This window comes from Erythrolamprus reginae, chromosome 3, assembly GCF_031021105.1.
Source record: "Erythrolamprus reginae isolate rEryReg1 chromosome 3, rEryReg1.hap1, whole genome shotgun sequence".
Classification (NCBI taxonomy): Eukaryota; Metazoa; Chordata; class Lepidosauria; order Squamata; family Dipsadidae; genus Erythrolamprus; species Erythrolamprus reginae.
Window position 1 is genome coordinate 211247339 of NC_091952.1, and position 17101 is coordinate 211264439.

The following is a 17101-nucleotide window of genomic DNA, read 5'->3' on the forward strand; positions in this document are numbered from 1 at the left end:
TTTGAATGACAGAGACATAGAAACATAGAAACATAGAAGTCTGACGACAGAAAAAGACCTCATGGTCCATCTAGTCTGCCCTTATACTATTTTCTGTATTTTATCTTAGGATGGATATATGTTTATCCCAGGCATGTTTAAATTCAGTTACTGTGGATTTATCTACCACATCTGCTGGAAGTTTGTTCCAAGGATCTACTACTCTTTCAGTAAAATAATATTTTCTCATGTTGCTTTTGATCTTTCCCCCAACTAACTTCAGATTGTGTCCCCTGGACCTTATTTAACCCTTTAATATATTTAAATGTTTCGATCATGTCCCCCCTTTTCCTTCTGTCCTCCAGACTATACAGATTGAGTTCATTAAGTCTTTCCTGATACGTTTTATGCTTAAGACCTTCCACCATTCTTGTAGCCCGTCTTTGGACCCGTTCAATTTTGTCAATATCTTTTTGTAGGTGAGGTCTCCAGAACTGAACACAGTATTCCAAATGTGGTCTCACCAACATTCTATATAGTGGGATCATAATCTCCCTCTTCCTGCTTGTTATACCTCTAGCTATGCAGCCAAGCATCCTACTTGCTTTCCCTACCGCCTGACTGCACTGTTCACCCATTTTGAGACTGTCAGAAATCACTACCCCTAAATCCTTTTCTTTTGAAGTATTTGCCAACACTGAACTGCCAATACAATACTCAGATTGAGGATTCCTTTTCCCCAAGTGCATTATTTTACATTTGGAAACATTAAACTGCAGTTTCCATTGCTTAGACCATTTATCTAGTAAAGCTAAATCATTTACCATATTACAGACGCCTCCAGGAATATCAACCCTATTGCACACTTTAGAGTCATCGGCAAATAGGCAAACCTTCCCTACCAAACCTTCCCCTATGTCATTCACAAATATATTAAAAAGAATAGGACCCAGAACAGATCCTTGTGGCACACCGCTTGTAACCTGACTCTGCTCAGAATACTCGCCATTAACAATAACTCTCTGATGTCTACGCTTCAGCCAGCTGCAAATCCATTGAACTATCCAGGGATTAAGTCCAATCTTCACTAATTTATCTATCAGCTCTTTATGTGGAACCGTATCAAAGGCTTTGCTGAAGTCCAGGTAGGCAATATCCACGGCACCACCTTCATCCAACACCTTTGTGACATAGTCAAAGAAATCAATGAGATTAGTCTGACATGATTTGCCTTCAGTAAAGCCATGCTGATTTGGGTCTAATAAGTTATTGTTTTTTAGGTGCTGATTTATCCTCTTTTTGAGTAGAGTCTCCATCATTTTAACTACAACTGCATGTTTTAGCATGTGCAGTACTGGAAAAGTCTCGCCCAGCCTTCAGGAAGAGTGAAATTCCAAAGGATAGATGTCACAACAAAAATAATCATACCATCAGATGATATTCCTTTGTGGAATATCAAAAACTGATATTCCTACAAAATTCCTTCCTGTGTCAGATTAGATTACATTATACGCTCCAAATGGTATCATGGCCCAGGACTCAGATTCAGAGCAATCTGCTCCTGCTGATCCAAGTGAAATGTCAGCCTGAGGAAAATATAAAACCAGGAGTCATCTGAGGTGGATTAAACAGAGGCACCATGAAAACAGTTAGAGCAGACTTAATGCTCATTTCTTAAACTGCTCATTCTTCACTTAAAGATGAATGTTAGTTGGCATTGGCTAAAAGAATGGTTAATTCTAGGTTTGAATTGAGTTTGCTCTCACTCCACCCACTGAGGGAGGAGAATGTATCCTTTGTTCGTTTAAGACCATATTTCATCAGAGTAAAATTGATCTTCCAAGCAAGCTGTGTGACAGAGGTAATGACTGTGCATGCAGGTGAAATTTATCTCCTTTTTTTCAATACCGAGAGGGGTGAATCTCTTCAATTTTTAATCAGAATGTTCGGATTTTTTATAATGTACAACTTTTCTTTTAAAGTCTTAATAGTGGATCTCAATGTGATACCTCAGTGTAATATTTTCATTGCAGAAAAGTTGGATAGTTGTTAGTACCATGTACTAACAGTTGGGTTTGCAATATATAAAGAACCTAACAATGATTGTTTGTTTGTATTGAAGTACTATGGCTTGAAGAGGTAGTATTGCAAATTGCTGTAAGAGGTGGCCAGAAAGCACAATGACCTCTCTTTGCTAAAGTGACCAGATTTTTACATTGTTAAAGAAGGACACCATTGACTTGGGGAGGTAGAGGTTCTTCATTAAAAGTTTAGTCAGTTCTGGAGACCTCACCTACAAAAAGATATTGACAAAATTGAACGGGTCCAAAGACGGGCTACAAGAATGGTGGAAGGTCTTAAGCATAAAACGTATCAGGAAAGACTTAATGAACTCAATCTGTATAGTCTGGAGGACAGAAGGAAAAGGGGGCACATGATCGAAACATTTAAATATGTTAAAGAGTTAAATAAGGTCCAGGAGATAAGTGTTTTTAATAGGAAAGTGAGCACAAGAACAAGGGGACGCAATCTGAAGTTAGTTGGGGAAAAGATCAAAAGCAACATGAGAAAATATTATTTTACTGAAAGAGCAGTAGATCCTTGGAACAAACTTCCAGCAGACGTAGTTGGTAAATCCACAGTAACTGAATTTAAACATGCCTGGGATAAACATATATCCATCCTAAGATAAAATACAGGAAATAGTATAAGGGCAGACTAGCTGGACCATGAGGTCTTTTTCTGCCGTCAGACTTCTATGTTTCTATGTGTCTATGAGGGGTGTAGAAGCTCAGGGAGATCTCAGCCAGGAATAAAAAGTTTCCATGACAGATTTTTTTAACAGAGAATTTCCAGTTTTGTCTGGGTGTGCACAAAAAAAAACACAATATTTTTTCAAAAATCAAGGATTTCTTTCTAAATAGACACCGTTGGCTGGCCATTCAAACCATTTATGTCTGGGTTGGTTTAAAAAAAAAACAAGTTTAGCCTAAACCTCTAACTATACCAGTAATATTTCATTAAAAGTATCAATAGTTTGATTGATTGTACTAAGATTTGATTTAATTTTTTTTACCATCTCTCTAAGGCTATTTGAAAGTGTCATTACAATGTATTCAGTGCCATTCTGATATTCTGCTGTTTTTTGAAAGCTCAATATTGGATTGAAATTATATTAAAGCATGTTTGTATTTTTTTTTCAGGTAGAAATCATTTTTGTACATTTATTCATGAGTTTAAACATGATTGAAGAAAATATATACTATACTTCTGGAAAAGAATATTCCATCTGGTCAACTTACATTTTGGAAGAATGTGCAGGCTTTATAGTATATCCCATAACAGTGTTAGTGATATTGATACTGTTATATTATCCACTCCTTTTTTCCTTTTCTTTCTTCTATGCCACTAATCTAGTATATATTGTGTGGGGGAAAATTGGTAATTTGCCAGAAGATGTCAATAGCAAACAATGGGATGTGCCAAGGAATATATACATGTGGATGTTAGACATGTTTGGAAAGATACTGCACAGTAAGTAAGATATTCTTCATTAATTCTTTAAAGCAGAGTTAAGGAATTTATTTTCACTCATAGACCATCATTCTTGGGGCCAATCCTTATATGCGATATTTTGTATCTTGAAAAGATAATAAAAGTTCTCGAACTCGTGAGACATTTTCTTTTAGAATGGGCTGCCCTGGACACAGCACCAGGAATGCAACAGAGCTACAAGTGTCAGGAAGGATGTGTGTTTTGGGGGGTGACAGGTCAGCTCGGGCAAAGTGGAACAGGAGGTGGGTGGAGGCTGGGCATGGGCTGCGCAGGGGCTAGCAGGCTGCAAGACTGGCATCCTACCTAAGACTTAGATGCTTCCCTTTGGCAGCCTCCCTTGCGTGAAGTTTGCTGAAGCTTTTCCTAAAAATAGGGAGCAAGTCAACTGCCGGCGGTATCAGCTGCAAGGCAAACCTGCCACAAACGCAAATATTCTGGGTTAAAAGCCAGGGCAGCAAAGTGGCAAATGTTCAGTGGCAGGATCGCTCTCCCCTAGGACCATGCCTCAGCCACAGTTTGCAGGTACGCAGCTACCCCCCGGGGTCAGAACTGCCCAACTTTGTGACCTTGAGGGCAATGATGGCCAGAGTCGCCCTTCTCCACCCTGCCTGTGCCATCCCATTGACCCCAAGTTGATGCTCCCTAGTTTTAGGGAAAGCTTTGGTGACTCTGCTTAAGTGATGGCAGGGATACTACAGCCTCCTCCCAGTATTCGGCTGGCAAACTTTGCACAAAGGAAGCTGTTGAAGGTGAAGGTAAGGGGAGCAAAGGGAAAAAATCCAAGAGGCTCTTCTTGATTTTCTGGCCTGTCGTGCAGAATTAACTTCAGTGCGGGAGCACGCTGTCACTGCTGAGCTGCCCCTTTCCTCTCTCCAAAGACCCTGCTCAGCTTCATCCCTCAGACAAAGGGGCCCATGGCTGGAAGCTGTGTCAACACAATTGCGTGCACTTCCCACCTCTCTTCCCCGCCCCCGCCGGCCCCCGATTCCACATTCTGTGGACTGAGTGATGTTTCTCCCTGGCTGGGCAGTCTGGCGCTGACTGCTCAGAGAGAGGAAGAAGGGGAGGGAAGTAGGGAGAAAGAGAAAGATAAGAAGAGAGAAAGAGAAAATCAGAAAGAGGGAGGAGACTTCCTTCGTGCCCCACCCCCGCCTTGGAACCTCTTCCCCAGATGCCTGTTTTGTTCAGGAAAAAAATTGATTTGGAGAAGCCCCTTTGATCGCGGTGTGATGTACTGAGAGGTATTTTGGCGTTAGGCTTTGTTTTTGTATCTTATATGAATGCAGAAAAGAGTGATTGTTGGCAAAGCAGCCCCCCTTTCTCTCGGATCCTGGACTGGTCCTGGAGACTGTGCCGAGCTCAAGAGGGAGGGAGGGAGGGAGGCTGGCTGGCTTGTAGGCTGGGTGAGCGGTGAGCGGTGAGCTAGACAAAGTCTTTAACAGGGAAGGGGGAGGAGGCCTTTTTATGCCTTTTCTTCACTAAAGTGCCCCGAGAAGTAGTTCTATTGTCTGCAGTTGTACAATAGGCGCACCTGTTTGAACGGGGTGGGCTTTTCTAAATAGAGAAAACGGGATCCTAGTATCAGTATCCTAACACGGGATTATTTCCTAACCAGCCCAAATAGGAGTTGAATTATTTACTTGCATTCCCCAAGGCTGCCACCCTGGCTTCGCTTTACTTTTGCCCATTGAATGCTATTTCTAACTGACTATATTTATGGCTGGACAGTTGTAATCTATTTATATGAGGTTGCAGAAATTGTTTGCACTACAGAGCTTCATGGATGCTTCCCTGACCCCTTCGGGGTGCAAAAAACAGCATAACAGCAATCTAGAAGTGCGTTTTTCTGAAATTCCCGTTTGTCTGTTAGGGGATTTTTTTTGCCTCCGGGCAGTGAAGAGCTACCAAATTTTTTACTACCACACTGTGGACGTGGCTTATGCAGGATGCCCTGCAATTTCTTTCAACTTTCATTACAAATTGGGTGTTCTGGGGTGGAACTCCATTTTTGCCACCCCACTGTGTTCCCTCCCGTCTGGGCAGCAGCCCACCCCTGCCTCTGGGGCTTCAGAGAAGTGTCCCTGACGTGTCTGGAGGGTGAAATGGCCTTTCCAAAGGCCAACAATCAATTGGCCAGTGCAAATGTGTGCTGGACCTGAAACAGGGCAAAGTCTCACTTGCCATTGGTTCATTCCCACGGACCAAGGCTGTTAAACATTATCATTAACTATACCTTTGATAAAGAGGGGAAAAGCTATCTGAAACCCATACATTCTATATGTTTTTAAGAAGTTTAGAAACTGTCAATAGAAAGGGTTTTTTTTAAACATGGATATTTGTGAAAAAAGTTTGATGTCACTAAGTAACATGAATCTAAGTAACTTATAGGAAACTAGACCGAATGTGAGGTCACAAAAGCAGTAACACTGATTTCTCAGAAGATTCTGATTTTTTTCATTTTTCATTTTTTATTTTGAGGATCAGTGATAGTTCCAAAAACACATTTGATTTAAAATGTTATGATATGAAAAATATGCCATTTTTTATGTGATCTTCTATAGGAAACTTTTTTCCTTTAAAGACTTTTAACCTCCCATTAACAGGTTATGAGATTTCTGGAATAGAAAACATACCCAAAGGACCAGCAATTATTGTCTATTATCATGGAGCCCTTCCACTGGATTATAAGTATTTTACAGCAAGGTTTTATAGAGTCACTGGGAGATTCTGCTATTCCGTGATAGAAAAGTGTATCTTGCAATTACCAGGTAAAAAAATTACTATGTTTAGGGGTTTGTGGGGCTGGGGTCTTTAATAAAATTGATTCACTAACCTATGAAGTCCAATCTTTCTTCTTTAAAGTTTTGTTTTGATTTATGTGATGATGGAAGTACAAGTATTCTGTTTTATCTTACAAGCAATGATTTCTTAGGTCTGCTTTTGCAGGACTAAGAAAATTCTTTTCCGTTAATCGGTGTGATTGTACTACAAGAGAAAGCTGTTTAAATATTCTGAAGCAAGGGCACTTACTTGGACTTGCACCAGGAGGACTAAGAGAGCAAAACTATGGAAATAACCAGTATCAATTAATATGGAAAGCACGTAAAGGATTTGCTCATTTGGCTATAGATGCCAAAGTGGTAAGCCATTTCTCTTTATATTTTTTGTAATGCTTTTAAAGTGGAATATGAATTTGTGAATACCAACTATTTACTTTTAAGCTATTTGCTAATGCACAGGAGGGTGCGTACAACCAAAAATCAGATTTGCCAGGCCAGGAAATAGAAAATCTTATGGTTTTCAATTCACATAATTCAAATCCCTTTTCTATTTTTATCATTTTATTATGCTAAACTATTTAAGACAATGAAAATATAAGTGCATACATTAAACATTATGTAGCCATGCATACAAATAGCGTAACTTCAGAAGTAGTGAAAATAAAAGTAATAATTAAAATAGGAAGGAAGACCGTACCTTTCTTTTTGCTCTAGTAAAATGTGTCTATCCAACCATTAGCAATCCATACAATCCACACACAATGGCATCAACTATTAGATAGGAAGTGCATAGGAAAACAGAGCTTACGACTTATCAATGTATGCCAAACTTGATTGTAATAGAAAGTATCCTTCACTTGCCACCTCTCCTGAAAAAAATGAAGAAAATAAAATGATAAGTAATACAAGTGTCATAAAATTGGAAATAAAATCATTGCCCTATAAATCTTAAAAATTATGCTTCTCTCCTGCACTCCCCCCCCCCCAAAAAAAACACAAAATCATTGGTACATAAAATTTGGTGCAATGGAATCAGGCAGTTAACTTGTATTCTGTGTTAATTCCTTTTATCAGATCTCAAACCAGATGAGTGAGTGTGTGTGTGAGAGAGAAAGAGAGTGAATGAGTGAATGTTTTGACTAGTAGGAATATCCATATATGACTGGTTCACATTCAAAAAAGTTCCATCATTGCCTTTCCTTAAAAAAATGAAATTGGTGGCAGCTACTGAGAAATGGCTATGAGAGTGAATATGAAAATTGTGGAATTTAGCTTTTCAATTGATTGAAAATCAACCCATTCAGCAATTTTTAATCTTGAGAATACAAAGATTTTTCAATCCACAGATCATACATCTAATAGAGGACATCTGTGGTCTAGTAATCAATCTTCAAAGTTTTTTTAAAGAATGAAATATAAGCATGACACTTTTTCAAGAGGCAACTGGACTTTCTAGATTGTCTTTGAAGATGTTTTGTTTCTTTTGACAAGCAAAATGATTTCAAAGAAAAACAAGAAACTCCAATTGCCTCTTGAAAAAGCACATTTGGGACAATCGTGACCTGTATGACTGTAAATCTCTATAGCAGTGATGGTGAACCTTTTTTTCTTCAGGTGACGAAAGAGTGTGTGTGCGTGCTATCGCACATGCACAAGAGCCCAGACCCATAATTCAGTGTCTGGGGAAGATGGAAACAGCATCCCCCACCTCCCAAGAGACCTTCGGGAGGCCAAAAACAGCCTGTTTCCCAACTTCTGGTGGACCCAGTAGGCTCATGTTTCTCCCTCCCCAGGCTCCAAAGGCTTTCCTGGAGCCAGGGAGAGTAAAAACGCCCTCCCCCATCCCTCCGGAGGCTCTGTGTAAGCCAAAAATGCCCCCCCCCAGAGCCTCTGTGTGAGCCAAAAATTAGCTGGATAGCACACACGTTCACATTGGAGCTAACCTAGGGCAACGGCTCATGTGCCAGCAGATATGGCTCCGCATGCCATCTATGGCATAGTTTCGCCATCACTGCTCTGTAGTCTTGAAAATAGGACTTCTTTTCCCACACTGGAAGATATGATTAATTTTAAATTCTTTCTTTAAATCAATTTTACAAAGTCTTAGCATTTTTAAAAGTTTCAAAAAAAAATTCACATATTTACTGTATATAGGGGCGATGCAAACAAATAAAGATCTCACAAAGCTGGAGAGAAATATGTTTTTCTTCTTAAACATCTTAAAGATTAACGCATTCAGCAAATGGTAAACTTGAAGTGCTGAAGAATTTTCAGTCTTCAAGAAACAATAAAAAGTAAAACTCCAAAATGGTTAAAAAGAAGAGGTTCCACCGCTAGGGAACCAATGACTCCCAGTTTATTGCAAGTGCCTAGAAAATTGACAATTTTTCCCATCTACTCCCAAAAATTAGCTTTATGGTGTACATTTGGGCAAATTCCAGATCGCGATTCCAGACAGAGTTTTGGCTGTCCAACTCTTACATCTAGCTACATTTTCAACCATAACGTACCTGAAATGCAGAAAAAAAATGAAAGTTTTAGTTCATTTTTAGAATAGAATAGAATAGAATTTTTATTGGCCAAGTGTGATTGGACCCATAAGGAATTTATCTTGGTGCATATGCTCTCAGCGTACATAAAAGAAAAAGATACATTTGTCAAGAATCATGCTTAATGCTTAATGATTGTCATAGGGGTCAAATAAGCAATAAAGAAACAATCAATATTAATAAAAATCTTAGGATACAAACAACAAGTTACTGTCATACAGTCCTAAGTGGGAGGAAAAGGATGATAAGAATCATGAGAAAAACTAGTAGAAATAGAAGTGCAGATTTAGTAAAAAGTCTGATAGTGTTAAGGGAATTATTTGTTTAGTAGAGTGATGGTGTTCGGGGAAAAACTGTTCTTGTGTCTAGTTGTCTTGATGTGCAGTGCTCTGTAGCCACGTTTTGAGGGTAGGAGTTGAAACAGTTTGTGTCCAGGATGTGAGGGGTCAGAAAATATTTTTCCCACCCTCTTTTTGACTCATGCAGTATACAGGTCCCCAATGGAAGGCAAGTTGGCAGCAATTGTTTTTTCTGCAGTTCTGATTATCCTCTGAAGTCTGTGTCGGTCCTGTTGGGTTGCAGCCCCAAACAGACAGTTATAGAGGTGCAGATGACAGACTCAATGATTCCTCTGTAGAAATCTATCAGCAGCTCCTTGGGCAGTTTGAGCTTCTTGAGCTGGCGCAGAAAGAACATTCTTTGTTGTGCTTTTTTGACAATGTTTTTGATGTTAGGTGATCATTTTAGGTCTTGAGATATGATAGAACCCAGAAATTTGAAGGACTCTACTGTTGATACTGTGTTGTCTAGTATTGTGAGAGGTGGAAGGGTGGAAGGGTTTGTCCTAAAGTCTACCACCATTTCTACAGTTTTGAGTGTGTTGAGTTCTAGATTGTTCTGGTCACACAACAAGGATAGTTGTTCAACCTCCCACCTGTATGCAGATTCATCATTGTCTCGAATGACTGTTGTATCATCTGCAAACTGCAGTAGTTTAACAAATTGATCATTTGAGATGCAGTCATTAGTGTATAGAGAGAAGAGAAGTGGTGAGAGTACACAGCCTTGGGGGGCACTGTGCTAATTGTACATGTATCTGATGTGATTGTTCCTAGCTTCACCTGCTGCTTCCTGTCCGTTAGGAAGTTTGTGATCCACTTACAAGTGTGTTCAGGTACCGCTAGCTGATTTAGTTTGGTTAAGAGAATGTCTGGTATGATGGTATTGAATGCTGAACTGAAGTCTACAAAGAGGACCCTAGCGTAGATCATTGGAGATTCAAGATGTTGAAGGATGTAGTGTAGAGCAATATTAACAGCTCGTTATGCAAATTGCAGGGGATCTACAGGGGATCTGTGATGGTTTTCAAGTGGAACATTATTATCCATTCAAACGTTTTCATAACTACAGATGTTAGGTCTTTAGTCATTCAGTTCCTTGATGGGGGCTTCTTCAGCACTGGGAAGAGCATTTGAAGCAAGAAGGAACATAACACAACTCTAGTGATTTGTTGAAGATTTGGGTGAAAATGGGGGCCAATTGGTCAGCACAGACTTTTAAGCAAGAAGGAATAATCTTGTCTGGGCCTGGTGCTTTTCCAGGCTTCTGTTTGTGAAATAGATCTTTCACTTCTTTTTCTGTGATCACTAGGGGTTGTAAACCCAGTGGGATGGGTTCAGTTGTAGAAGATTTGGTTGTTGTTGGTGTGTCTGGGGTGGAGGTTGTGTAATAAGTGGTTCTGGTTTCTTTTCAAACCTGCAGTAGAACACATTCAGGTCATCTGCCAATTGCTGATCTCCTTCAGCTTGGGAAGGTGGTTTGCTGTAACCGGTCACTGGAAGATTTCTCAATCATCACCTTCCCCCAAAGGTCAGGGGTGTCAAACTAAAGGTCTAGGGCCCGGATCTGGCCCAGAGGCTGCTTAGATCTGACCAACATAGCTGCCCTGAAAAAAGAAAAAGACTTGACCACGGTGCCTCTGTTAGTGAAAATGGACCTTGAGAAGGGCGTGTGCTGTTTCCTGAACTCCGCTTTCACTGACAGAAGGTTGCAGGAGGCTGTAGCAGCTAAAAACTAAGTTTGGGAGCCCGTTTTCTCTGGCAAAGCTCTCATACCACCACAGGTGTCCCGGACATGAATGACATCAAACTGACCATGCCAACTCCTGCCCCTCGTGGTTAAACACAACCCTCTGCTGAAAATAACAGATAGGAGTTATAAAAGTATAATTATCTTATACAATATATTATTCATATTAATGTATCAAAATAACCTTTTAATTAGTGTTTTTTTATCTCTAAGCAATACATTTCATTTCTTTCATGTACTGTAACTAAAATAATTTCATTATCTGTTTCTTTTATTTCTTCTAGCCAATCATTCCTATGTTTACACAAAATATTAGAGAAGGATATATGTCATATTTAAATATAAGTATGTAAAACTTTATTTATTCTTGGGAATGTTATTTATTTAAGACTATATGTTTGTACAGCTGCATCTTTGCTTACCATGTTTAATTTGAATGATTTAAGCAAGAATAGCTAAATATGGGTTATAAGTAAACTAAAAATATAATTGGGATAGATTAATTTGAGATTACTTTTTATTGCTAGGAAAACTGTTTAAGGGGTGGTACATATGAGTTTTCTCCTAGAATGAGAAAAGACTGTATATGATCTCATTTCAGATATCTAACTAGCTAGCTAGCTATAACTGTCTGTCTGTCTGTCTGTCTGTCTGTCTGTCTCTCTCTCTCTCTCTCTCTCTCTATCTATCTATCTATTTATCTATTTATCTATCTATCTACCTACCTACCTACCTACCTACCTATAGATCTATAGACATATACAAAGACATACAAATATACAGTTATATACACATATACTGTAAATATACATGCATATATACATACTCCAGAATTCCAGAGATTTAGTGGAAAAACTATTTATTTTATTTATTTATTTATTTATTTATTTATTTATTTATTTATTTATTTATTTATTTAATTTGTATGCCACCCCTCTCCATAGACTCGGGGCGGCTAACAACAGTAGTAAACAGCATATAACAAATCTAATGTTTAAAATAATTTAAAACCCTTATTTAAAACTAAACATTTAATACATTTCCTATAACTGATGTGATGTCATAGAATTTCAAGGCACAGGGATGACCCAGAAATTATGGAAATTTAGCAAAGTTATCCATATTCTTTAAATGAATTGGTATTTATCCTAGAAAGACTGCCTGGCTTATCTGTTTGTCTATCTACTTATATATCAGCCTGCTACCTGTCAGGCAACTTGTACAGTATTTGTATGTCTATTTATGTGTCAGGATTAGCTTGTTCTCCTCATTCTAATTTTTTAATAACTTTTAAATCTAAATTGCATTTTGCAAACTGTAAGGCTTCAAACATGATGGGTTATTTTCTTTTTTTTTTGGTATATTGCAAAAACTTTACATTAGTTGATTCCAGTACTGGTATTAATTATTGCATTTAAATACATGCTTCTAACAAACTCAAGTATGAAACTCTTGGCAATCTGCTAATAGGCACATCTGAGATTTTCTAAAACTTGTACCTAGGACCAATGAGATGGTTATATGAACGAAACCGATGGTTATTCTTTCCATTATGTGGATTGTTTCCAGTCAAACTTATAACTCATATTGGAAAACCAATTCCATATGATCCAGATATAACTCCTGAAAAATTAGTTGAACAAGTAAGTGTATTTTTATTATAAGGAGTAAATATCCATTCAAATTCAAATACCAGTTCATTCTTTATGAAATTATAAACACTATAATCACTATTTGCAAACAGTTATTGAAATATATTTAGTAGATGTACAGAAATATTGTTTGGTACATAAATGTCAATGTAAGATTATCATCCATCCTATACTATTTAAGCAGCAGTTATTCAAACTACACAATCTGATTAACAGCATGCATAAATAAAAATATCAATCAAATAAAACCAAAACTATAAGATTAATTGGTGGACGTACATGCAAATCAAATCAAGATATAAGAAAGATAAAGAAGGTGTATGTACTGATGTGTCTTATACACTGAAAAATACAGTATATATTCATCATGGAGGGCTCAACCTCTTCCTATCAAATAAGTTTATATTTTCAAGTAAAAGATGGATTCATTTAATTCTTGTTTATTCAACAAACCACAGTTAGGAGCAAATAAAATAAGAGGCATCAGCATGCTTTCTACTTTTTAATTATACTGCTGTGTGCAGCAGACCGTTTAGCCTAGGTCAGGATAAGAGGCTGTAGAGGAATATCTCAAGCCATTCTGTAGAATTCCCATATGAATTTACTCTTGGTTACAGTATACAAAAAGAGACAGATGGTTGTACACTATATATTTATATATTTATAGGAAAATGTGATTTATTTTATTATGAATTGTATAGCATGAGTAGGAAGACAGAAAAATCTTTGTCATAAGATAAAATCAAAGATAACATTGATTTTAAAATATATGTTAAAAACTGTAACGAATAGCAAGTTAAAATTCTATATACAGTAGACCCCCGCTCGTTGCGAGGGTTCCGTTCCAGGACCCCCCGCAACGAGCGGGTTTTCGCGAAGTAGCGCTGCGGAAGTAAAAACACCATCTGCGCATGTGCAGATGGTGTTTTTACTCCCACAGCGCTAGCGAGGAGCCGAAGATTGGGGGCGGGGCGGCTGTTTGCCGCCGGCATGGAGGGCTTCCTAGCAGCCCCCCAAACCCGGGTTGGGGGTCCGGGGGGCGCTGGCTGTCGGCGCTTTCGAGCTGAGTCCGGGAGCGAATTCGATCCCGGACTCAGCTCGAAAGCGCCGAGACAAGCCGTTCCTTGCCGCTTGCTATCGGCGGTTTTGAGGTGAGTCCGGAAGCGAATTCGCTTCCGGACTCAGCTCAAAACCGCCGATAGCAAGCGGCAAGGAACGGCTTGTCTCGGCGCTTTCGAGCTGACCGGACTCAGCTCGAAAGCGCCGAGACAAGCCGTTCCTTGCCGCTTGCTATCGGCGCTTTTGAGCTGAGTCCGGGAGCGAATTCGCTCCCGGACTCAGCTCAAAAGCGGCGAGAATGAACGGCGTGGGCGGGCGAAGGGCGGGCGGCAGCGAGGAGTTTGCGTGGGCGGTGGGGAAACTCCTCGCTGACGCCAGCAAGAGGGGGAAGACTCAGGGAAGCCGCCCAGCAGCTGATCTCCCGGTTGCCATCTACGCATGCGTGCCCATACACGCATGCGTAGATGGTATTTTGACTTCCGGGTTGAAAAATAGCGAAGTACCCTGTTCGCAATGGTTGGGGACGCAATAAACGGGGGATCACTGTACAGTGGAGCCTCGGCTAATGACCATAATCCATTCTGGAATGCTGGTCGTTAGCCGAAATGTTCGGTATATGAAACAATTTTCCCCATAAGAAATAAAGGCAATGGATTTAATTGGTTCCCGGCCTTTATTTCCTATGGGGAAAACTGATCCCTCGTTTATCGCGGGTGTTCCATTCCAGGACCACCCATGATAAAGGTTTTATCTCACCCTCCACAAACCTTTTGTCCTTCACTCCCCCACTCCTTACCTCTTTACCACTTGTCTCTCAGCCTTTGTCTCCTCGACAGGCAGGCACTGAGTTTGCTGGTCCCAGGGGGGCTTTTCTTTGAGGCCAGCGGTGGCGGCTCCGGCAGCGGCTCCATCGGCTTCTTTTCTAGGACAGTGGCACCGGTGGGGGAGAAGGCCTGGTTGCCGGGGCTAGGATATGATGTTCCCGGCACTGCTACTCCTCAAAAGGAAGCTGCTAGAGCTGCCTCAGCAGTTGCTGCCACCGCCACCCCCAATACCAGCAAACTCAGCGCCTGCCTTGTCATAGCCAAAGCAATTAAAGATATTGAATTAACTCAAGAAAGATTGAAAAGTACAAGAAATGGGGAGTGGAACAATTTACTAAAAATTAAAAAACAACAACTGAGACTTATGGATCAACAAATATGGAATAATATGAGATTGATTGTAAAGCAGAAAATTTTGGGATGGGGCAATAAATCAATGAAACAAATGGCAAATTATTTTTAAAAAAGAAAAGAAAAATCTTTAAGGGACAAGAAAGGTGTTACAAAACGTAGTAATGATGAATTGCAAAAAATAATGAAAGAGTTTTATGAAGAGTTATATAAAAAAGATCAGATTATTTTGCAAAAGATAGAGACTAAGGAGAAACTAACTGATGAAGATAAACAAATGCTAAACGGGACAATAACAAATGATGAAATTATTAGAGTTGTTAATTGACTGAAACCTGCCAAAACTCCAGGCCCAGACGGACTTACGGGGGAATATTATAAGACTTTTGGGACTCAATTATTACCTCATTTGGGGAAACTATTTAATAACATACTTCAAACCTTCAACATTCCACAGTCATGGAAGACATCCAAGATTATCACTATTCCAAAACCAGATCGTGATTTGTTAGATCCGGGATCCTATCGCCCCATCAGTTTATTAAACCAGGACTATAAAATATTTATGAAAATTATGAAAATAGGATAGAGAGTATCTTACCAAAAATTATTGGTGAAGACCAATATGGATTTGTTAAAGGAAGAAAGATTCACGAACCAATTAGAAATGTTGTTAATGTGTTACACCATGCTACCACTACCAAAAAGAAATTATGTGTTCTGAAATTAGATGTGTACAAAGCATTCGACAAAGTTAATCATAATTACCTGTTTCAACTTTGTAAGGAATTAAATATGGGAGAAAACTTCTGTCAAATTATAAAAGAAATTTATAAGGATAATATGGCCTATATTAGGGTAAATGGAAATAGAACAGAGAAAATTAATATCCAAAATGGAACTAAGCAGGGGTGTCCACTCTCCCCCACTTTGTTTGCAATGGCAATTGAGGTTCTAGCAAATAAAATTAGAGATGATAGGGATTGGAAGGGTTACCAAATTGGGAAACTCGAATTGAAATTAAATCTCTTTGCAGATGATGCCATAATAATGTCTGAAACCCCCATTGAAATGATGCGAAAATTAATAGTGGTACTTCAGGAATTTAAAGACCAATCAGGTCTCTCAATTAATACTGAGAAATCAGAAATATTCTGTTTGAATATAGGTCCCAAAGAGCAAATCGAGATACGAAAAAACTCAGGATTGAAATTAGGATGTAAAAAAATGAAATACTTAGGAATTTGGTTATTTAAAAACCCAAATAAAATTGCTGAGGCAAATTATAACTTAATATGGAAAAAAATGCAAAAGCAAATTAAAAAGTGGAAAGATAAAAGTTTGAGAAAAATGGCCAAAGTAAGACCTCTTAAAATGATGATTATTCCAAAAATGATGTATTTATTCCAAGTTTTACCAGGTACCTTCCCAGGAGTAAAACTAAGGGAATGGGACACTAAAATGAATTATTGGATTGAAGGAAATAAAAAACCTAGAACAAGGAAACAATGGCTGATTGCCAGAGAAAAAGATGGAGGATGGGGGTACCCAAATTTAGAATTATATAGAGAGGCATTTCAAATAGAAATATTAATGGAATTACAATTATTGACAGAAAAGAAGTGGGTGAAACTTGAAAAGGAGATTAACAATGTTAAAAACAAAGAGATATTATTTAAAAAATGGAGCAAAATTGAAATCAATAGATTAGCCGATCCTTTGAAAGCAGCTGTAGATATTTGGTCAAAATGGCAAGGGAAATTAGCAAATAGGAACTCAAAATTATCAACGTTGCATGTTTTGAATATAAATAATGACATTAACCTAGATAGGGTTATAAAGGAATTAAACGATAAAGGCATAATGAGAATAGAACAATTATATGAAACAGACGGAAGAGTTAACAGAACTCACCTCGAATGGTGGTTGGGCCAACAAAAATGGTTGCAGATTAATGCAATATGCAAATATTTGAATAAAACGGAGATTAAAGAGGCATTTTTAAGAGAAGAAAACTGTCTAGAGAAAATACTGAAAGAAAAGAGTAATGATTCAAAAGGACAGGCTAGTAAGATTTATAGTATGTTATTACAAGTGGAAGAGGAAGTGATTAAAGGCCTAACAAGATACTGGCAAAACGAATTACAGATCAATGAAAACGAGATGGAAGAAGTAGTAGAAAATATATATAAGATAAAGAACACAAGAATTAGAGAAATGAGAAGGAAAATCTTACACAAATAGTACTTCACGCCAGTAAAACT

General features: G+C 38.6%; 1 protein-coding gene across 1 annotated transcript in view; it reads left to right on the plus strand.

The window, feature by feature from the left end:
* The window catches only part of LOC139165927 (DGAT1/2-independent enzyme synthesizing storage lipids-like), a 35908-nt gene that overhangs the window by 9681 nt on the left and 9126 nt on the right, over positions 1-17101 (plus strand). The window contains exons 3-7 of the mRNA XM_070749167.1: positions 3397-3513; positions 6138-6302; positions 6481-6674; positions 11236-11296; positions 12455-12594. Of these exons, the coding sequence (XP_070605268.1) occupies positions 3397-3513; positions 6138-6302; positions 6481-6674; positions 11236-11296; positions 12455-12594 (677 nt within the window). The remainder of the gene's footprint in view (positions 1-3396; positions 3514-6137; positions 6303-6480; positions 6675-11235; positions 11297-12454; positions 12595-17101) is intronic.